Source organism: Cnephaeus nilssonii (genome assembly GCF_951640355.1).
Source record: "Cnephaeus nilssonii genome assembly, chromosome: 14".
NCBI classification, from domain to species: Eukaryota; Metazoa; Chordata; class Mammalia; order Chiroptera; family Vespertilionidae; genus Cnephaeus; species Cnephaeus nilssonii.
The window spans coordinates 32,013,667-32,037,695 of record NC_137085.1 but is presented as its reverse complement, the minus strand read 5'-3'; the positions used below and the strand labels follow the sequence as shown (position 1 = coordinate 32,037,695).

The window sequence follows — 24,029 nt, the reverse complement described above, 5'->3', positions numbered from 1 at the left end:
TGACCGGAATCGAACTTGGGACCCTTGAGTCCGCAGGCCCACACTCTATCCACTGAGCCAAACCAGTTAGGGCCATTAGCCTTATTTTGCAAATGAACCTATTAAATGCAAGTATATTTAAATTGCTTAAGGATAAGCAGTTGAAATTAAGGACACGGAGAGCCTTAGAATATGGATTTTTAAGGCTACAAGGATAAGAAAAGCTTGGATGTTTGATAGTAATATTAAGATAAGCAGGCTTGACATTCCATTACTGTTTTCTTACTAGCAAATTGTGATTTTGTAAGATAAATATAAGGAAAGGTTTTGCTACTACTCAAGGACCTAATTATTCCTTTTTTGTATAGGAAGATTTTCAGTCAATGACTTACGGATTTAAAATGGCTAACAATGTGACAGATCTTCGAGTTACAGGTAACACCATCTATAAAGATAATTCACAAGTTTATTGTTTGGATTTGTTTCTTTTTTAACCCCATTGTCTTTCTTTTTAGGCATGCTAAAAGATGTGGAGGATGACATGCAAAGAAGAGTAAAGGTATATATATTTTCTCTCTCTCTCTCTCTCTCTCTCTCTCTCTCTCTCTCTCTCTCTCTCTTTGGTGTAGGATTTTTCTTTATTTCTAAATGTGAGGTTAACTTTAAGTACAAATAACTGGTGTAGATAGGCCATCAACTTCCTTTGTATATGCTGTGCCTTTTGGTAATGAGTTTGAAGGCTGTTTGTTACAGGAGCTTCTGATAAGTTAATGTCACTTTCAAGTATTGAAAAATAAACCCTCTCAATTTTTCAATTTTGGGCCAATTTTTTAGAATTTTTGTATGCTATTTTAAGAGTAGCATATGTTATAGAATTGGAAATTCCTCCAACATGAGGACTGTCTTCATCTTTGTACCCTTAATAGCTAGGATAGTGTCTACAAACAGAGGAAAAGTTCAGTAAATGATGGTATCCCAAATCTGGTAAATATCTTCTATGAATGGCATCCTTCAGCCAAATGACCGTGATGACTTGGGTCTCATAGAGATTAAAAAAGGGAAAAGGTTAATATTTCTACTATTTTTTTCCACTTGTATAACACAGCATAGTTATCAAAGCAATTTTACATTGTTTTATTTGATATTCACAATTATTTATTGAATTAGACAATAAAATGCACACAGTGCCCCACATTTAGAAAATACAGTTCAAAGGAGTTTAATAACCTGTCTGAGTCTCACTAGGGCATGCCACTAGTCGGTGGGAGCTCCAGTGCTAGAAACCAGCTCTTTTATGAGATCTTCCTAGAATTTTGTCAAAACTGTTAACCATATATTACTCGTGTATTAACAAGATGGCTTGCATTTTAGTGCAGAACAGATCAGTATTCACTATGTGACTTTATTTTTATGATGTGGTTTTGAAAATATTACTTTTTTTTTCCAATAGGGTTAGTTTTGAAAGCATCTAGAATTTCAAAGAATAGATTTTTTAAAAGAAAGAAGTACCATGTGCTTTTATTTATATTATTTTACTGTTCTGCTTTTGCTGCTTTTAATACCTTACTCTTTTATATGATCTTTGTAAAACTAACTTTTTAAATATAGTATTAATAGGAGGAAATAAATACTAAAAACAGCTTATTTTCCCTCTCCAATATTTTTCTTAAAAATATATTCTTACAATAAACTAATTTAGTGCTTTGCCTTGTATATTTATATTTAATGCTTCTGTAGGCTTGTGTTTGTTTTAATTCACCTTTCTTAAAATTTTAGAGTACTCGAAGTCGGCAAGGAGAAGAAAGAGATCCAGAAGTTGAACTAGAAGTAATTGAACTTATTTTCTGGTAGATAATATCAGAGAAGTCAACCGCTTAATGTTATAGTTTTATGTGTTATAATTTGTGGTAGCCCTTTTTAAGGTATTTCTTTACAAATTGGACATTGCAAGGGATTTTTATTTCCCTTGTATTTATTTTGATAGAATGATAATATATCTCTTTCACATACGATTTCAAAACTGAATCTTCAGTATTCCTACGAGGAAGGAAGAAAAAATGACTTTTTACAGATGACACATCAAAACCTGGCAAAACTCAAGAACTTGCACAGAATCAAAAGTTGCCCAACCTTAGTTGAGGCCCTAAATTTTCTGACTCTACTTAAAGTAGTTTTTTCACAATCCTTTTAAATTTATGATTAAATCAGTTTTGAGATGATAGTGTAACTTTTGTCTTAGGGAAAAATCAGTTGTTTTGATACAGAAGCTTTCTATTTCAATAGAGTAAGCTTTGCTATGTTTCCTGCAGCTTCGATTTTCAGGCATTTAAAGAGTGAAGGTTTTTGTAATATAGTTAAGTATTAACACTGAGATTTAGAACTTAAAATATCATATTTTAAAATGAAATTCTTTTGACAGACTTCGCATCTTTTAACTTCTAGTAAGAACAAGTAGAACACTACTCTTAACATATGCTACTTCTAGTAATATATATATTTCTTTTTTAGCACCAACAGTGTTTAGCAGTATTCAGCAGGATGAAATTTACTCGAGTGTTACTGACAGTGCTTATAGCCTTTACTAAGAAAGAGGTAAGGGTATTTACTATCATCTGTCTATTTAGTGGTATATAGTTTTTTGTGTTTGTTTTTTGTTTTGTTTTGATAGAATGCTTTATTGAAGTAGTTCTGAGACTTTTCCATTGATATGCCCCGATTGCACATGTACAGCACTGAACATTCAGTATATTTACACCAGAGTAGCCCTGATGATTTTCTCAAAAAGTCACATGAATTTTACATTTTGCTCCATATAACATATGCATATCTGTTGTTGACATAAAAATAGCAGTCAGATTTTGTGAATTGAAAGGAGAAAGTAAAAATGAGAATTTTAGGGTGTCCTCTTTCATTTAGGAAATAGCTGTTAGATTTGTGTAGACACCAAAGTAAGCCCTAGATGGTAGATGGTGATTGCGTGTGTGTGTGTGTGTGTGTGTGTGTGTGTGTGTGTATGTGTGTGTGTGTGTGTGTGAATTACAAGAAAATTAGTGAATAGTTAATAAGTGGTGAGTAAAGGGCCAACTTTTACCATAGTTTTACAATGCTATTTTTTTTCTGTGTTTTTTTTTTAATTTCACCTTGATGAATGAGAGTTGAAATTTTCCAGCTGGCTACATCACTCTTTTTATACAAAATATTAATAGAATAAACTAGAAATGTTTTCTATTGTTTTTTAATGGCTCCTACAAAATTATAAAAAAATAATTTCTATCCTAACAGGGTCTGGACATCCTGTATTAAGTGAATAGTTCATGAAAACCAATGTCTTTACAACAAGCACTTGATTTCATTATTGTTTATAGGATTTTCCTATCCAATGTATATCTTTCAGTGAAAGAATATGTAAGAATGTTTTTGGTGATTTATTTGCTAGACCACTGCTGTTGCAGAAGCTCAAAAATTGATGGTTCAAGCAGCAGATCTTCTTTCTGCCATTCATAATTCATTGCATCATGGCATCCAGGCTCAGAATGATACTACAAAAGGAGGTAATTGTCTGTTTTTGCTCCTACTCTTTTCATTCTTTCCCATCCAGATTGCTTTGGGTCATATGGATGTTTGCTAAAATTTTATTTAATTAAATCTCTCTGGGCCTTGGAATGTTTTGCTCCATAGACTTACAAAGTATTTATGCTCCTTTTAAATTTTTTTCTAGAACAAAAGCAGTACTGTATCTGACTGTTTGTGCTCTGAGTATTTACCCTGTCTGGTGACCATGCTGTGATGTCAGCAGTACATTCCTTGTAGTCACCTCTCCCCTTTACTTCTTTAAGAGATCATCACTTCCATTACAAAGTCTTCCCTGACCCAACCAGGCATATTCAATAAAGAGGAATAAACAGGGAAAGGAGACAATAGCAACAAAATTTTAGAAGCTGGAAAACAGAGGACATTGATCTAGCTGACCCCAAATAACTGAATTCTTACCCACTGATAAGGAAAGTCAAGAACAGAACAGTTTGTACTGTGGATTCACTTAAGAGCCCCATTTTTATATACCAGCTACCTCAGAAAATGAGGATGATAATTATGCTAATGACGTGAGAACTAGTTTAAAATCTGTTTAGAAACAGAGGTTTCCTCCCTGTTTCTCCTGCATACTGTAAGAGCTGCTGCCTGAGGATCAGGCTTCCAATTTAGCAGACGTCTAGGGCCTAGATCAGATCTTCCTGAGACTGGGAAAACCAGCAGGCATCTTTCCCAACTTCTCACTTCAACTTGTTGCAGTAATAAAACCCAGTTACCAGTATCTCCCAGGAAGGAGCTTGCACACAGCTGGTGCTCAAGCTTTTGCAGCTGTCAGTCATTGGATGAGCCCTGATCACCTGGCCCAACTAACCAACTGCGCTTGCATTGAGGAAACCCACGGAACTATAAAACTAAGAAACAGTTGTTAGCAGGTGTGGGAGCACCCTTCCCCCATGGTATACACCCAGAAGAATTGAACAAAAATTCCCATCTCCCAGTTTCTGCCTGGAAAGGGGCTTAACTATATACTTCTCCAGCTGCTACCTTAGGATTTAGCTTCTAATTGGCCTACATATAGATGCTGACTTTGGGACACTGATGGGTGTTGGCACAATCTAAGCTACTTCTAAGAACTGTAGAGGAGGTATGGACAATCACAGAAGTTTGAGAGGGAGCTTGGGCTGGGCTGAAAACGTAGAAAAGTACAAAACTGTTAAAAGTAAATATACACAGCCATCCCTCTGTATCAGCAAGGGATTGGTTCCAGGATCCTCCATGGATGCACATATAAAATAGTGTAGAACAATGCATACAGTCAACCTGTATCTGCAGATTCCCAAGTATGTATTGAATCCTGTTGTTTTTTGTTTTTTTGTTTTTATAATATATATATATATATATATTTAAATATATTTTATTGATTTTTTACAGAGAGGAAGGGAGAGGAATAGAGAGTTAGAAACATCGATGAGAGAGAAACATCGATCAGTTGCCTCCTGTACACCTCCTACTGGGGATGTGCCCGCAACCAAGGTACATGCCCTTGACCGGAATCAAACCTGGGACCTTTCAGTCTGCAGGCTGACGCTCTATCCACTGAGCCAAAGCGGTTACGGCTGAATCCTGTTTTTGATCTGTTGTTGGTTGAATCCATGGATGTAAAACCTGTAGATACTAAGGGCCAACTAGTTTCGTTCAGAATACTCTAATGTTGTAATGATGGTGGGTAAACGACTTAAAATTTTTGTCTGAAGGTTAAAAGATAAAAAGTATTTCAAATAATTTGTTAATGCCCCTAACCGGTTTGGCTCAGTGGATAGAGCATCCGCCTGCAGAGTGAATGAAGGGTCCTGGGTTCGGTTCCGGTCAAGGGCATGTACCTTGGTTGCAGGCACATCCCCAGTGGGGGGTGTGCAGGAGGCAGCTGATAGATATTTCTTTCAATGTTTCTAACTCTCTATCCCTCTCTCTTCTTTTCTGTAAAAATAAATAAAATATATATTAAAAATAATAATAATAATAATTTGTTAATGGATATACAATGTAAAAGATGCAGATTGTGCCCTAGCTGGTTTTGCTCAGGGGATAGAGCGTTAGCCTGTGGACTGAAGGGTCCCGGGTTCAATTCTTGTCAAGGGCACATGCCCCGTTTGTGGGCTCCATCCCCAGTAGGGGGCATGCAGGAGACAGCTGATCAATGATTCTCTTTTATCATTGATGTTTCTCCCTCTCCCTTCCTCTCTGAAATCAATAAAATCTATATTTTTTAAAGGGGAGGGATGCAAATTGTGACATCAGATACAAAATGTGGTAGGTGTAGCTTTGTGTGTTTGAAGTTATTAATTTAAAATAGACTATTACAAATGTATTTTATGCAAACCTCATGGTAACAACAAAGCAAAAGCCTATAGATATATAGAAAAAAAATAAAACGAACAGAATCAAAGCATACCACTACAGAACTTTATCAAATAACAAAGGAAGAGAGCAAAAGAAGGAAAAAGAATTACAAAACCAGGAAACAATTGACAAAATGACAAAGGTATTTCCATTCCTATTGACAATTACTTTAAATGTAAACTAAATTCTCCAGTCAGTAGACATATAAGAGTGTAGCTAAAGGTTTATCAAATTTTTTTATCTTTCTGGTAAACCAGTTCTTGGTTTTGTTAATATTTTCTGTTGTTTTTTTGGTCTCTCGTGTTAAATTCCACTCTAATCATTATATTTCCTCCCTTCTAACTTTGGGCTTAATTTGTTTTCTAGTTCCTTGAGGTATAAAGTTAGATTGTTTATTTGAAATCTTTCTAATTTTTTAATATCTGCATTTATTGCTATAAACTTCCCTGTCACAACTGCTTTTGCAGCACATTGGTTTTGGTATGTTATGTATCAATTTTCATTTGGTTTGATATATTTTTAATTTCCTTTTGATTTCTTCTTTGACCTATTAGTTGTCCATAACTGTGTTGTTGTTTAATTTCCACATATTTGTAGATTTTCCATTTCTAATTTCATATATTGTGGTCAGAAAAAGGGACTATATTAACCCTATTTTATCCCATTCTTGGCTTGAAGGTAGAAGCCCCTCTCTGTCACCACTAACAACATCATGTAGATAGGAAATACAATTTTAGGTTATTAAATATGCTTATCTACTTTAAAATATGTGTGTATAGATATGTTAATTGTAAAATATGAAATTTAGAGAATGTGATTAGAATTTGTTTGGAGATGTTTTTGAAACTGGCCTTTTTTACTTTTAGTAGTATTTGAGGTTTAAAATTCTGAGAAACATTGAAAATTTTATTTTTCTTCTTTTTAGATCATCCAATTATGATGGGCTTTGAGCCCCTTGTTAACCAGAGGCTACTTCCACCTACCTTCCCTCGATATGCAAAAATAATTAAAAGGGAAGAAATGGTCAACTATTTTGCAAGATTAATAGATAGAATAAAAACTGTCTGTGAGGTGGTCAATTTAACAAATTTACATTGTATCCTGGTAAGTTCAAATCTCTATTCTAGAATATAACTATTCATTTTAGAAATTAAGAAACTCAAGTCTAGAGTATTTAGGTAATTCATCCAAGTTTTAGAAATGGGAGTTTGAACTCTGGATTCTGTCTTCAAAAGCTTTTAAGTATGCATGTGCACCAATATTTTTTCATATAAAAATTGTATCATGGTATTTGGTAAACTTTTTCATTAATTATTAATCTTTATATTGTGAATATCTGTCTTTTCATGTCAACAAATACATATATTTCTATGTTAATGGTTACATGGCATTCCACTGTAAGCATATATCAGGTATTTTGTTTGTTTTCAATCCATTCATATTGAATTGCATGTAAGTCTTTTTCAATGTTTTACTATTATAAACAATATTTGTGGCAGATATCTTTATAGGTAAATCCTAAACAGTGAGGTTGCTGGGTAAAAGAGTATGTACAATTTTAAGTTGACAGTTTTTTGATTAATCTTTTTTATGGATTTAAATACAGAAAAATATACTTTTATTTTGGGAATATTAAAACATTCAGAGGTGGAATTTTGTTGGTAAGGTTGTAGTGATATTTATGTTTAGTAGGTAAGTAGAAAATATGCAAAATAATATTATTGATATTTAGGCATAATTACACTAATTTCTTTTGCATGACTGTGCATACATATGCATTTGTTCCCCCTCCATGCTGAGATACATAAATTTCTACCCCCATGTCATTTCCTCTGTGAAGTCTTCCTTATTGGTTCCAGGTCTCTTCTGTATCTGTGTTTTCTGAGATGACAAATTAACCAGTTTACATTCCTAGAATTAAGCAGCAATTATGGGACACAGTTGATGGTCAATGAAGATTTGTGCTTTTATGTTCTGTCTTATAATAATTTTATTTTCCCTTCCACTAATTCTTTGTCATTAAAGCCCAGCTTAAGTCTTCATTCCTTAGTGAAACTTTCACTGATTATGCCTTTATTACTTCCTGTTGTATTTGTTTACTTTATAATAGTCTGTCCTTAAGAATCATGAATCTTAAAGGTAGAAACGATTACAGGGATAAGCCAATTCATGTTGTAATTCATTGTAACTTAATTAGATTGGTTATTGACTTATCTGGTTAATAGAGATTTTCTTACTCTTCTGCTCTATCTACTTTTCTGATCCTTGTGACATAGGTACTTATTTGTGTTCACCAGATTAATTGTAGGGTTTTAGAAAAAGAGAAGATCAATGTGAATTGGAATCAGAAAATATAATGCAACAGTTGGAATTTGTATTCTGGCAGGAGATTGTGGATTACCTTGTCAGAGGGCTGAATGCATAATGACATACCATAATAGAGGGGAGCTGGGGGAGCTAGGCCTGAACTGCTGCCACTGGACATGAAAAGAACATAGTCAGAGAAAAGTCTGGATCCCTGGAAGGCTTGGGACAGAGGAATAGTTAATGGTAGTGGGGGCGTGTGGCAGAGGCTAAGAGTAAAGTGAGGAAGGATAAGGGACCAAATGGTCTGCTGGATCTGCATAAGAAGCTTGTTATTAGGATGAAGTGACAGATTATAGAGAATGCAGACATATCAGTAAGATAATGATAAGCAACAAAATGTAAAATTGGGATAGGACATAAGCACACACATTTAAAAAGTAATAAACATTAAAAATACTCAAACTTAATAGAAATTAAATTTACAACAATTAGATTGATAAGTAAAATAATATTTTAATGTTGTTAAAGGGAAATAGTCATTCTACTGTACTCCAGTGGCTATCTCTCTCATCTTAAAAATGTACATACTTTGACCCAGCAAAATGCAGAAAAATATGAAGATGATAAATAACTACTATCCTATAACCTACAGATGTTAACATTTCAGTGTTGTTGTTTTTTAAAATATATTTTTATTGATTTTAGAGAGGAAGGGAAAGGGAGAGAGAGCGAGAAACATCAGTAATGAGAGAGAACCATGCACACCCCACACCAGGGATCAAACCTGAAACCCAGGCATGTGCCCTGACCTGGAATCAAACTGTGACTTCCTGGTTCATAGGTTGATGCTCAAGCACTGAGCCATGCCAGCCAGGCTTCAGTGTCTTTCTTATCTTTTTTTCCTATCTGTGTATAAACCCATCTATAGTTTTCTGAACATATCTTTTGGTCTTCCCCTAAGATCAGGAACAGTCATTTGGTAATATGAATCCAATTAGCCTACTTAACTTGGTATTTATTTATGTGAAGTAGGAAGTAAACCTGTCATTAATTAGTAAATTATTACTGTTATTGTTATTTTCATGGTGTACAAATTTAATATGAGTATCCACACAATACTATTATTGGTCAGTTTGTTTTTAAAAATTGAGGCTCTAAAATTATCCAAAATCTTATTGGTACAATTAAACAATTTAGAGAACATATTCTGACTCTGGTAGGATATTTCTAGTAAAAATTACACTCTCTATGCAGATGTTTTTCTGCTTTTATTTAACCCATTATTGACATTACTTTTTCTCTGTTTCTCTTAGGATTTTTTCTGTGAGTTTAGTGAACAATCACCTTGTGTTCTTTCAAGATCTCTGTTACAAGTAAGTTCCACTTAGTATTGAAAATACTTCTTTAAACATCAAATTATGTGATTGATGGAACAAAAGGTAGATACTTCTTGCTATAGGATATTCCACAGTTAATGTTACATTTTTTATTAGAAGCATTGATTTAGAGTGTTAGACATTCATCAAGATCATACCCGTGCCATAAAATAAACTTCAATTTTAAAACAAAATGATACAAAGTATGCACTCTGTTTTGGAATTAAATGAGTAATCAGTAACAGGAAGATACCTGGAAAATTCTCTAAATATTTGGCAATTAATCCATGTCTAAAGAACCCATGGATCAAAAAGGAAATCTTAAATTAGAATGAAAATAAAATTAATATGGTAAATTTTTGACCAAGCACAAAGGTAAATCAATAGAGAAATGGTAGTCTTTTTCAACAGGTGGTGCAAATTGGACAGGCATATGGGGGAAAAATTGACTCAGAATACATCATAAACCTAAATGTAAAATGTGAAACTATAGGAATTTTAGAAGAAAGGATATGAGGAAATCTCTGTGACTTTGGAGAAGGCAGAGAATGCTCAGATGTGACATTAAAAGCATAATCCTTAATTTGATAAATTTAAAACTTTACAGTAATTCTGTGGAAGACACTTAAGAAAATGAAGAGCCTCTACAAAGTGGGAGAAAATATTTGTAAATACTGTCAAAGGACCTGAATCTAGAACATATAAAGAACTCTATAAGCATAACAATAAAGAAACAGATAATCCAGTGAACAAAAAGTTTGAACACTTCAATATGGTAAAATATTTAACATCATTAATATTACTGAAATGCAAATTAAACTACAATGAACTACTATCCACCTTTCAGAATATCTTTTAAAAAAAGAAAAAGAAAAATAGAATATCAGCTGCCTGTAAGGATGTAATGCTGATGGGAATGTGAAGTGCTTCAAATACTTTGGAAAACAATTGGCACATTCTTATAAAATGAAATATACAAACCCCACTCCTACTTGTTTACCCTAGAGAAGTAGAATCTGATGTTCTGGAAACCTGTATGTGAATATTTATACTGTTGGTTCATGATCACCAAAAACTGGAAACAACCCAGATGTGTTAGGAAAGCAAGTAAGGGACAATATAGTAAATATTAAAGTGCATTGAGGTTGAGGGGAGAAAATTAAATACAAATTATTAAATATTTTAAATTTAATAATGTACTTTTTAATAATCTATTGCTTCATCCAATTTTGGAAAGGTTGTATGTATTCTAAAGCATTCATTAGCGATAAAGGTTATTGACTAGTTTAATAAGTATAGCCACTTACTATTTCACAATTTATGACGCTCATTCTTATATGTTAGCTCATTTGACATATTTAGACTAGTCAGTTAATTTGACCAATTCGCAATTACTACTTTTGACTTGAAAGACTTTTTTATTCTCCTGCATCAAATACACCTTAAGTAGGGGTTAATAAGTAATATCCATTGTGGAGAGTGATTATAAAAATTGTCCACCAACTTTCAATATTTTAATCTCTTTTTATTTTGTGGTATTTTTAAAAATTATGCTCATGTCACAATAATGGCAGCTATAGGTGCAATGGATCAACAACAAGTTTGTGGCAGTATTACTAATATATAACATTTGTTTTAAGACCACTTTCTTGGTGGATAACAAAAAGGTCTTTGGAACTCACCTCATGCAAGACATGGTGAAAGATGCACTTCGGTCTTTTGTCAGTCCTCCAGTGCTTTCTCCAAAGTAAGTATCATAGAAAGTTTTATAACATGTTTCTTTCTTTTTTTTCTTTTTTTAAAGAAGAAAGGCGATTTAAAGAAATTATATCTATAGATAAAGATATATACATTTATTGATTTCAGAGAGGAAAGGAAAGGGAGAGAGAAATATCAATGATGAGAAAGAATCATTGATCAGCTGCCTCCTGCATGCCCCCTTACTGGGGATCAAGCCAATAACCCAGGCATGTGCCCCTGACCAGAGTTGAACCAGGACCCTTCAGTTTGTAGGCCAACACTCTATCCACTGAGCCAAGCCAGCGAGGGCCCTATGTGTTTTTTAAAAGCCCAAATTGCCTGACCATCTCCTTTTTAACCAAGGCATTAAAACTGTTGGAATCAAGTATCCATATCAAAAAAACAACAAATTCGATCATGTTAAAATAGATTTATGATACATGTTTAGATTTAAACTGAGGTTTTAGTGAAGTTGACATTAGGTCCATTATGAGAAGAAAAATTTCCAAGGACTTATCAGAAATTCAGTAAATTGCATTGACCCTTACTAAATGCAAAGCACTGTTAGGTGCTTTGGGAAATAATTACACAAAAAAAACAAGATGAGGTGTATTTTCAATGAGCTGAGTCTAGATAGAAATAGAAAATGCAGATAATTGATTCTTAAATTATGTTCTGACAGAGTCACTGCCCCAAAAATATGCTGCTATAAGAGGCTGGAAAGTATTTCAGGCAGAAGGATCATCATTTGAGTTGGCATTTTGGAAATAAGGAGAGCTTTCCATGGCCGAGGGAAGAAAGGAGTCTATTTTATTTTTTGTTATTCCTCACCTGAGGATATATTTTCCATTGGTTTTTAGAGAGAGTGGAAGGAAGGGGGAGAGACAGAAACATTGATGTGAGAGAGACATCCATTAATTACCTCCCACAGGGCCCCTGACCAAGGCTGGGGATCGAGCCTGCAACCCATGTACATGCTCATGACCAGAATTGAAACTGGGACCCTTCAGTCTGTGGGCCAAACTATCCACTGAGCCAAACCGGCTAGGGCAGGAGCCTATTTCTTAACAAAGAAACCAGTGTGTATGAAGACTGGGTGTATGAGATTATATATTACTAGAAGCCCAGTGCACAGATTCGTGCACCGGTGGGGTCCCTTGGCCTGGCCTGTGCCCTCTCACAATTCAAGACCCCTTGGGGAATGTTGGAGAGCCGGTTTCAGACCAATCCCTGCAGGCCAGGCCGAGGGACCCCAGCAGTGCACGAATTCATGCACCGGGCCTCTAGTATGCATATAAGATCTTTGGTTAATCTTTTCCTGCCCTCTCCCCCTTCCCTCTGAGATTCATCAGTCTGTTTCATGTTTCCATGCCTGTGATTTCTGCTCCTGCATTGAGCATTTGCCCCCTGGTGGTCAGTGCGCGTCATAGCTACCAGATGGTCAGACAGTTGCTTAGGCTTTTATATATATAGATAAAAACAGTTAGTGGTTCAGCAACCAATTTCTTGAATAAATCATGCCACATCCCACTTAAAACTTTCTAGTAGCTTTCTTTCTTAGGTTGGATTCCCCAGAAGCAGACCCTGAGACAAAGATTCATGTACATGTAATTATGAAGTGTTCCCAGGAAAAACTATAGGATATTTCTATAGGGTATACCATGGAGAGTAACTCCTCCGGTTCAGTCCTGTCGGGGAGCTCTGGAGACAGTGTGGGTGACACCTCAGAGTTGTCCTACTCAGGCAAGGGAACTTGAGAATTTACCCAGACACCTCTCATTTAAGGACTGCGTCTTAACTGGGAGGAAGTAAATTCCCAAGCATCCCCGGTGCTGGTTAATGTGCATCACTTCATTCACAGTAAAAGCCACAATCTATAACTGAGCCTTTGAAGCCCCATATGCTCTTATCTAGACCCCTGTGCTGATGCCCCTCTGACCTCATCTCTTACTGCCCTCCCTGCACCTCCTTTCCTTCAGCCACACTGGCTTCCTTACTCTTCCAGGAACATACACGCTCTCTCATGGTCTTTACACAGAGATGGGACTAGAGGACATTTTCCTCAAAAATTCCCAAGGCTGGCCCCCTGACTACCTTCAGGTCCATTCAGTATCACTTCAGTGAGGGCTATCCTGACCAGTCTATTTAAAAAGTGTCAACTGCCCAGCGGTGTGGCACAGTAGTTGAACATCGATTCATTAACCAGGAGATCACAGTTCAATTCCTAGTCAGGGCACATGCTCGGGTTGTGGGCTCAATCCCCAGTGAGAGGCATGCAGGAGGCAGCCAATTGATGATTCTCTCTTTTTTTCTCTCTCTCTCTCTCTCCCTCTCCCTTCCTCTCTGTGAAATCAATAAAAACATTTTTTTTAAAGTGTCAACCTTCTCTTCTTTGCCCCCCAAGGTCTAATACTCCATTTCTTTCTCTATTTTATGTGCCACCTTGGGCTAAGGAGAGAGGGAGGTAGAGCTTTGGGATTTCACAGAGGACGAAGGCAATTCACATGGAGATTGAAAAGCAAATGTTTGATAGGTGTTTGCTGGGCCATCTTTAACAACAGGACACAGAGAGGCCTTTGATTGAACAGACCTTGCTAGGTTCCTTTCTGTCTGCCACACCTAGTTCCTATTAAACTATAGTTATCTCTGATGGTAGTTCCCAAATAGTTTGATTTTCATGACATGGATATTATCTTACAGGTGCTGCCTATATAATAACCACCAGGCTAAGGATTGCATTGATTCCTTTGTTACTCACTGTGTTCGGGTAAGAACTACAGTTTGGAACGTTGTGATGAAAACTTTAAAAATTGTGGGGTATAATTCCTTTAGGAGCATTAATTTTTGCTATTTTTCCATCTAATATTTCTTATTCATATTCACTACATAGAAAGTTTCTGTCTCTTCTTATGCTTGAGTTGATAGCATCCTAACCTATTGTGTTTCTGGCAGGTTATCAGGTTCAGAGGCACTTTTGGATGCCCTCTTACTACTACCCTCAGGAACCACAGAAACGGGTTATTACCCCATCTGGGAAAACAGCAGTTCACATTGTTTTTTGGTGTGTTTTTTTAAATGGACACAAAATCTTTACTTCTTTTTGACCTTATAAACTAGGCATATTTGTAACATCCCCAGGCACATATCCTCATACTATCTTAATGAACAGGATTATAGTAAAATTATTAATTTAGATGAGATCACAAACTTTTTTCAGATCTCAAGGAGTTAAGAAAACATACAACTCTTGTGGTGGATTAAGTTTATTATAAGCCATTCTTAATTATAATCTCTTTATAGAGAGCTCTTTTTAGTCATTCCAATTACTAAACCACACACACACACACACACACATATACATATATGAAGACAGCATGGTATGGTCAAAAGAAACCAGATTTCATTTTTATCACTAATATATTTTATTAGCAGGGAGATCACTTTTCTATAAATTTCCCGATTTTTAAAATGTGCCATGTTAATTCTACCTCTGTACCTCTTAAGAGGATAGACAAATGAGATAATCTGTCAAAGTATACCATATTAAAATAACATTATACTTGAATCTTAATGAGTCATACTTCTTAAATCAGAGCATCCTACTGTTCATGTCTGTTGCCCGATTAGTGAAATGTTACAGTATTTTACATGAGAACTAGAGGCCCGGTGCATGAATTTGTGCTTGGGTGGGGGCTGGCCAGGGGGAGGGGATGTGGGAGGTTGGCTGCTGGCCGGCCCCACCCCGATCAGGGAGGGGGGGCCAGCTGGGGTGAGGGGCCGCAGGCCGTTGGCCAGCCACCCCTACTCCCCTGGGTCGAACTCTTGGTCGAGGGGACAATTTGCATATTAGGCTTTTATTATATAGGACTAGAGGCCCAGTGAACCACATTCATACACTGGGGGAAGGGGGGTCCCTCAGCCCAGCCTGTGCCCTCTTGAGGAGCAGGACTAACTAAGCCAGCAGGTGGACATCCCCCAAGGGGTCCTTAGCACTGCCGTGGAAGCAAGAGAGGCTCCCAACGCTGCCGCTGCACTCGCCAGCTGTGAGCCCGGCTTCTGACTGAGTGGCGCTCCCCCTGTGGGAACACACTGACCACCAGAGGGCAGCTCCTGTGTTGAGCATCTGCCCTCTGGTGGTCACTGTGCGTCATAGCAACCAGTCGTTCCGCGGTTCAGTCAATTTGCATATTAGCCTTTTATTATATAGGCTACTGTATAGATTAGGAACAGAACAACCTTAGAGCTTATAGTTATTAACCATTGCCAAGTCTTACAATTATTAGGCATTCTGGTATATTTAAAGCAGTACAGAAGTGTCAGCCTTGAACAGTGCCTTTTGCCTTGAAATAAGCACAAAAGAAACTCCTTTTTAAATTGTGGAATGACATCTGAAGATTAAAGGAAGATATTTTTGTCCTATGCAAACAAGTTTCATAAACAGCCACTTATTTCTAGCTATTGATAAATCCTGGTGTTGAGTTCCTCAAAAAGAAACACCTGTGTAAAAAATACACATAGGCATGTTTCTTACATACACAGTATTTTTTTTCTCCTTAAACCGGATTTTGGAAACTTGGAATGTTACTTTTCTATAGTATCAGGAAATTTCATGTTGACAGTTAACAAATTTTAATGTGTTGCAGCCTTTCTGTAGTCTTATTCAGATCCATGGGCATAATAGGGCTCGACAGAGAGACAAGCTCGGTCATATTCTTGAGGAATTTGCTACCTTGCAGGATGAGGTAAGAGCCAACAAGTAGCCCTTCCTTCTAAAATTCAGCAATTCGTATGACTTGACCAGACTTTTAAAACAATTCTTTGGAACAGTATTTTGACTATTTAATTTTTCACTATGATGAATTCTCTTTTCACTTACAATGTAACAGTTTCATATACCAAAGTAAGAGTTTGCAAAAAGTAACAGAACAAGCCCAGGCCGCAGTGGCTCAGTGGTTGAGCATCCATTTATGCAGGAGGTCATGGTTCAATTCCTGGTCAGGGCACATGCCTGGGTTGCGGGCTTGATCCCCAATAGGGGATGTACAGGAGGCAGCCAATCAGTGATTTTCTCTCATCAGTGATGTTTCTGTCTCTCTCTCTTCCTCTGAAATCAATTTAAAAAAATTATATAGTTTTTAAAAGAAACAGAACAATAATTCAAACTGAATTATTTCTTTGGTAATCAGGGTAAGTTATAAAATATATGTATAACTATAATTTTACAGCAAGTTCACATTAATATAAAAATGTATTACATATTAATCTTAGAGTAAATTGGTGAGCAGCAGCAATATTAATTGAAAATATAACTAAAGACCTGAAGTCAATTATTTTTATTTTTGGCCTATTAATTGGATGTCTTTTTAGCTTAAGGACTATTTAGCTATATGTTATCCATTGTGAAATGAAAAGTTTGGATATAAACTTAACCAAAACTACTTTTATGAGTTCTTTTAGTGGCAAGATTTTCATTTTCTGCTCATGCTGTTTTTAGCAGTTTATTTTAAATTCTCTCATTACTTAAAAAGAAAGTAAATGTTACGATATTTCATTCTGATAGGCAGAGAAGGTTGATGCGGCTCTTCACACCATGCTGTTGAAGCAGGAACCCCAAAGGCAACATTTGGCCTGTTTAGGTACCTGGGTCCTTTACCATAACCTCAGAATTATGATACAATATCTTCTCAGTGGCTTTGAATTGGAGCTCTACAGCATGCATGAGTACTACTACATATATTGGTAAGTGTGGGGGATAGAAAAGATCTGAGAGAGCATCTGTAGAATATAACTATAGGGTTGTTGTTTTTCATTTGTGTATTTTAACTTTAGCTTTGGGACAATTGGAAGAGCTCTTATCTATTTCTAAGGGAAAAAATAATACACATTTTGGCCTAATTTCAGTGATGCTGGTTGCTACTAGCTATGTATTGTACTTATCAGAATTAAAGTTCAGAATTTGAACCAGATCTTTCTTCTGAGAAGAAATCAAGGCTGAGATTATCGTTTTCAAACTGCGTCCCTGAGGACTTGTTTCAGGTGGTATAAAGCAGCTGATGAGAGATGATCCTCAGCAGAGTAGTTCTCTGCTTTCACTTGGAGATAACAAAAGCTAGTAAGAGGATGCTTGAGAATATTTTAGGCATGGGGAAACTGTCATAGAAGAAAGTGAAGAATTTCAGCCAGTGACATAGTCACTCCTTGTTTATCCCAGTTTGGCTTTTGGTCCGTGCCCATGCCTGATTCATGTTCTGGACACATGGGAGTGGGAAAAAGAGAGAAAATTGCAAGCTAATGAATTGAGTCTGAGTCATCTTAAATCTTTTTCTTAGTCTGGCAAATTGTGGTGGTAATTTTAAAATAGTAATAATCTATTATTGCTCATCACAAACAACTAAGTTTAGTATATTAAATCTTAATATAGTTCATCTTTTAACTCATTCAAATTATTTTATTTGTAATTAAGATACTGTATATTCCTTGGAGTAACTCTATGAAGGAATGAAAGTAATTCTCTTCCATGCAGCTGACATGGTATTTTTTTATCATGGCGCTAAGGGTTCTTTAACCGAAAGCTCTTGACTATGAAAATGGAATTTGAGCATCAACTATAGTGATATGAGAAAAATATGATTTAGTATATTCTCCAACATTTCAGTAGATAACTCTTACCAAAAGGTCTTGGTATAGATACTTGGGTTACATTTTGTTAGCTAATAGTAGACAAAGAAGACAGTTTATAGGAGAAAATGCTCAAGTTCTTTCTTTGTGGTTTGAGGCAGCTGATTGGAAGCTCTTGTGCTCTTGGCTTGGACTTACTTGCTTTCTTTTGTAATTAACGGGGGGAAAAATATTTACTTAATAGGTTGAGGTGAACGTGTCCTGATATAGTAAAACCAATGTAATGGGCATTAATTCGATTTACATATACACATCATTATCAAGAAATCTTTTGTAAAGTTGTAAAACGCATGTCATTGTAGGAAATTAAACAAATTTTCCAGTATTGTGTGGCAACATAGATGGCTATAAGAAAGGGAAAGTTAATCACTTGTAATGCTGATTTCTAATCTAATTGATCTCATCTAAGATCTATCAATTATCTAATTGGATAACCTATTTTTAAAAGACTTTTTTAGCATTATGAAAAATATCTCTTTATCAGTATCAATACATGTGTTGATAAAGCTATCTCATTTAGACACCCACTGTTAACTAACATTTTTATTCTATAAGGTATCTGTCTGAATTCCTTTATGCATGGTTGATGTCGACATTAAGTCGAGCTGATGGCTCTCAAATGGCAGAGGAACGGATAATGGAAGAGCAGCAGAAGGGCCGTAGCAGTAAAAAGACAAAGAAAAAGAAGAAAGGTGCCGTGGATTATTTTTAAACTTAAGAAACAAACAATATTGGAGACACTTCTGTCCCTTGTAACGGATGAATTAGTCATAATATTTTAATTCTCATCTTCTCTTCAGAAGTATAAGAAACGGAGTCCCAATATTAATGATACAAGGCTTTTTGGTTCCTTTCTTTACAATTCCATGTGTCAGAGGACCTTAAGACAAGAAGTAGCACATAGACCATGCAAGCAATTTAGATAAGGCGCAAGACAGCAAGCCTCTGATCTTTGGATAGAGGCTGGCAGCTCAGGAGAGAGGCAGATCTGGAGCTGTGCTCTTAAGAGTCAGCACAGGATGACTAGGACCTTGGCACACCACTCAGGGACCACGAGGAGAAAGAAGTGTTTCAAAGGGACTGCCCCATTAGTCACTCGTGGAAGGGTACAGATATTGCTACAATCATTACAAAATATTTCTTTGTATTTCCATCAGATTTTAATAGTTTGGGTGGGCTATTAAATGACCGTTCATGGGTTTCCTCTTTAAGAAGTCTCTTAACTTTGTGTAGTGCCAGGTGGGTACTGGAAATATGGGGAGAACTCTGTAAAGTATATGATTGTCTAACCACTATGCTATACACCGGAAACTTATACAACATAACTTTGAACATAAACTGTAATTGAAAAAATAAAATTAAAAAAAAGAAGAAACATCATTTATCACAGCATTTGGGACTAAACATATCATATTATATATAGAAAAAAACAGGTTAAATCTCTGTATGATGCATTCAGAAGTTAAAATTACTTTACATTAGAATTCTTTGGTGTTCCATTCAAGGAACATAATTTTTATTTAGTCTTTAAGTTATATTTTGTTATTTGTAGTTTTGGACCATAAAATAAAATGTAGCCTGTAGGAACAAACTATTCGAAATTTTAATTTAGTAAACATGGAAGATTTTTTAAAAATTAGATTTTCTCCTGCAGTAATGCAAGAGGAGGGTGAAAGAGTACAAGTGATTTTCTTTCTAATTACAGTTCGCCCTTTGAGCCGAGAAATCACAATGAGCCAGGCATATCAGAACATGTGTGCTGGAATGTTTAAGGTAAGTTGTTGAAAATAAAGTTCTTTTTGCTTTTTAATTACACTGCTGTCATGTAGTTTAGTTAAAATTGACTCTCTTTGTGATTTTTTTCTGGGTTCTAATTTCACCTATGTTAAACATCTGCTTGAAACCTTTTTTCCAAGTCTAGTTGTTTTCATTAAGTTGTTTACCAAATATTTGAGCCCAGGTTGTATGCCAGATATCTTGTAGTGAATACCTTGCAGAATACCAAGTCTAATCAGATGTGATCCTTGTCTCAGGTGCCTTATTAATGACAGGCCAGGTAACATGTGTGACACAGATAATCAGAGAAGAGTTTACTTCTGATCGATGATCAGCAAAGGTTTCTTGGAAGAGATGGGGTTTGGATCTCTTAGGAGTGTATTAGGAAAGGAGCGGGCTCCACAACGAATGGCTTAAACAAACAGACATTTTCAAGGAGGTAGAGTACTGAGTCCTCACTTTAATGGTAATAACAAGAAACTTACATTAAAATATATAGAACATGGACTCCTTTTCTTATAAAAATTTATATGCCTCCATGTTTTTTCAGAAACTTTTACTTGAAGCTTTCAAAACTATTGTAAAGCATGAAGCATGGAAAAATAATGTGCATATGGTATAATTTCACTGGGAAAAATAGTAATATAACACTAGGCCTTGAAAACCTTTTATATAAAAGATGGCACATGACATAAAAATAAACACGAAAGCCAGTTTTTCTCTTCTTGTTTCTGACTTCTGAGCCTTAAGTTGTTTTAGATATCTGTAAATAGCTGTTTCTTGTTTTCTATTCTGAATTAATGAGAATGGTTACTTTTTCATATTGATATATATTTCCTCGTTCTCTTTTTTCCTGTAGACCATGGTAGCATTTGACATGGATGGCAAAGTACGAAAACCCAAGTTTGAGCTGGATAGTGAACAAGTTCGATATGAGCACAGATTTGCTCCATTCAACAGTGTAATGACACCACCCCCAGTGCACTATCTACAATTCAAGGTGAACCTGCTCACTAAAGTCACTGTAAAATATTTAGTCTTAGGCCTTCTTAGAGATGTTTGTACCTAGCCACTTTGTTAAAATACTGAAATCAGACTGTTGGACTAATGGGACAAAGTAAGAAAATGGCAATTTCAATAGTGTCAAAATTATTTGGCTTTTTTGGGATACTATTATCATGTTTAACATTTCTTTAAGAATGAGAATAATATGAGGCAGTATTTGAAGGTTGAGGATTTAATATTACCTAGGAAAAAATAGGGACATGCTGAGTGTTTGCTTAGGTGTCTATATAGGAATGGATAGTCAATATAGAATAATTTAAAAAGGTGTTTGAGTTGTTCGTATTAAACATGTTTTGAACAATAGTGTTTCCCCCTTTTAGGAAATGTCTGACCTCAATAAATACAGCCCTCCCCCCCAGTCTCCAGAACTGTACGTGGCAGCTAGCAAGCACTTCCAGCAGGCCAAAATGATCCTGGAGAACCTCCCGAACCCTGACCACGAGGTAAGGCTCAGTCTCAGTGACTCTACAGGGAAAGACGGTCGGGAGTACAAATCTTACCCCTGGATGACAGTTCGTGTAAAAGTGACTTCATGGTATTCATAAAGGAAGCCTGTCATGTTTCTGCCCCAGATTTCAAATGGCTTTTTTAACCTAACCTTGTCAGACTTAATTATTTGATGAGAGGTGATGTAAATACCTTCTATGGGTAAATTTATAAATCAATGCAAGGAGAAATTAAGACTTAGAACTGTGAAGAATAGAAATAAGATCTGGCTTGTTAGAAATGTTAATGTTTAAAATATTTTAATCTATAGTTTATTATATTCAAATATCACATAAATCTTAAATCTGAAAAATGATCTGGTTAGTTATCACAGGAAAACCACCTTATCCCCTTGACCATATAAAATAAAGACTATTATTTTTGGTGACTTTATTTTAAAATACCATTTTACAAAGCTTGTACATATTAAGTTTTAGGTTTTCATAATTTTCACAATTTGCTGTATACCCACTTTTATTGAAATGCATTTATTCTGTAAAGAGAGTTACCTGTATCATACACTATGTGGGGGGGGGAGTATATCTCGGTACAACCTCCATGGAAGGGTAGCTCAACAGTTCTGCTTCTTAGGGTTTTTCTACAGATAAATGTGCTCACGTGGATAGAAAGGGAAGTGACCAGTATACAAGAGTATTCATCACAGCAGGATTCCTAATAGCAAGAAAATGAAGAAAGTAGTGTTCTTCAACCGGGGACTGTAAAATAACTAAAGACACGTCATACAATGAAATACTATGCAACTTTTGAAAGAACAAGGAAGACCTTTATGTACTGTAATGGGCATTCTTTAGAATACAATAAGTTTAAAAGGCAAGGTAGTAAACTATAGTATGTTGCCATTTCAGTCAAAGGGGGCAAGTATTCTATAACATATTTCTGGAAAGATAATAGAAATTAGAATAACAGTGTGTGCTTTTGAGAGGAGGGTGTGTCAGGGAACAGGGATGGGAAGGAGACAACTTTTTTTTATCACATACTAGTATATCCATGTAATAAAAAAAGGAGGGAAGTATAAAAATTAGAGGAAGGAAGGTACCTATAAAAAACAGCGTATTTCTTTTACTATTAGTGGAGTTCACTTATTCAAGTATTTCCTTAGTGCCTCCTATGCCTCCAGCACTGTGGTAGATTCCAGCAGTGAAAAAAGGACAAAAATCCCAGCCCTCCTCAGTGTTGAGGAGAGTGGTGGGTTGCAGACAATAAGTAAATAAATGAAAAGACAAGTAAAATAGTATATTAGATCATAAGTATTATAAAGAAAAAATCAGGCTGGGAATGGGATAGTGACTGCTACAGGAGATAGGAGGAAGAGGGGGTGAGGCATTTTTTAATAAGGTGGCCTTTGAGCAAATCCTGGAAGGTGAAGAAACAAATCATGTGGCCAGGTAGGCATGGAGCCTTCTAGGCAGTGGGATCCACATGTGTAAAGATGTGATGAGGCAGGAGTGTGCCTCGAGTATTTGAAGAACAGCCAGGACGGATGTAAGGGGCAAAAAAGCGGTGAGTTGTTAGAGGGTTTCAAGCAGAGGAGTGGCCAGATCTGTCTTCAAAGGATCATTGTGGTCACTTTGCTGAAAGTGTGGCCAGCAGAAGCAGGGGAGCCAGGTCGTAGGCCACAGCAGTATCTCGGGTGAGTTGGTGGTGACAGTGGAGGTGATCAGAAGTGATCACATTCTGTATGTATTTTAAGGTCAAGCCTGCAGAGTTGGTTGATGGATTGGATATGGAGTCAAGGATGACTCCGAGGTTTTTGGCCTGAACACCTGGATGGATGGAGTCACTTGAGGAAGATGCAGGTGGAGCAGGGGAGGGAGGCAGAGCTGGGATGTTGAGCTGTTTTGGACACCCCACCTAAATGGAGCTGTCATCAGGGCAGGTGGATGTGTGATCTGGAGCTGAGGAGGAGTGTTTCTTAAAGTTATGGTGAAGTGTGTTTCTTGAGAGGTCAGCAAGATGATGACAAAACTTGTCCCTTCAAGTTGCACATCCCATTGGTATTCATGTGTTGGAGTGAAGCTTTTTAGACAGTGATAGAAATAACAGTTAACACTTACAGGATACTTACTACCTGTGAGGCCTGGTTCTCAAGTCATAATATATACGAACTCATTTAATCTTTACAACAGATCCTGGTGGGATAGGGAAAATTATTACCCCCTTTTTAACAGTTGAAGAAACGGAGGAAGGGATAGGGAAAATTATTACCCCCTTTTTAACAGTTGAAGAAACGGAGGAAGAGAGGTTAGAGAACTTGCCAGAGATTTCATAGCTAGTAAGTGGCAAAGCTAGAATTTGTAAGCAGACAGCCTAACTCGAGTCCATGGCCCCCTCCATGGTGCTGTCTTTGCAGCTCAGTGTTCTTTTGTTTTCATAAAAGCAAGCTACAGTAACCCCTTAATGTTTACAAAATGGACTAAAATAGGGTTCTGTGTTACTAAAAGAAATCTATTTTTAAATTACCTATATTTAATAAAATATCAACACTTACATGTGCGAAGTTCCTATTAGTATCTATACTATTAAGACATTTTGATTGTAAATTTTATGTTTTGATAGCTTAATGTTGCTCATTGTTTAGGTCAACAGAATTTTAAAGGTTGCCAAACCCAATTTTGTGGTTATGAAGTTACTGGCAGGAGGACACAAAAAGGAATCAAAGGTAAGTTAAGT

General features: G+C 36.1%; 1 protein-coding gene across 3 annotated transcripts in view; it reads left to right on the top strand.

Moving 5' to 3' along the window:
* The window catches only part of NAA35 (N-alpha-acetyltransferase 35, NatC auxiliary subunit), a 51,338-nt gene that overhangs the window by 26,085 nt on the left and 1,224 nt on the right, over nt 1–24,029 (top strand). For all 3 annotated transcript variants that reach the window (XM_079789726.1, XM_079789727.1, XM_079789725.1), the window contains exons 7-22: nt 348–414; nt 495–538; nt 1,756–1,806; nt 2,488–2,571; nt 3,416–3,530; nt 6,836–7,014; nt 9,531–9,590; nt 11,234–11,340; nt 14,034–14,100; nt 15,977–16,075; nt 16,894–17,072; nt 18,567–18,703; nt 19,717–19,784; nt 20,647–20,787; nt 21,173–21,295; nt 23,938–24,018. In XM_079789726.1, coding sequence (XP_079645852.1) covers nt 348–414; nt 495–538; nt 1,756–1,806; nt 2,488–2,571; nt 3,416–3,530; nt 6,836–7,014; nt 9,531–9,590; nt 11,234–11,340; nt 14,034–14,100; nt 15,977–16,075; nt 16,894–17,072; nt 18,567–18,703; nt 19,717–19,784; nt 20,647–20,787; nt 21,173–21,295; nt 23,938–24,018 — 1,602 coding nt within the window. The remainder of the gene's footprint in view (nt 1–347; nt 415–494; nt 539–1,755; nt 1,807–2,487; nt 2,572–3,415; nt 3,531–6,835; nt 7,015–9,530; nt 9,591–11,233; nt 11,341–14,033; nt 14,101–15,976; nt 16,076–16,893; nt 17,073–18,566; nt 18,704–19,716; nt 19,785–20,646; nt 20,788–21,172; nt 21,296–23,937; nt 24,019–24,029) is intronic.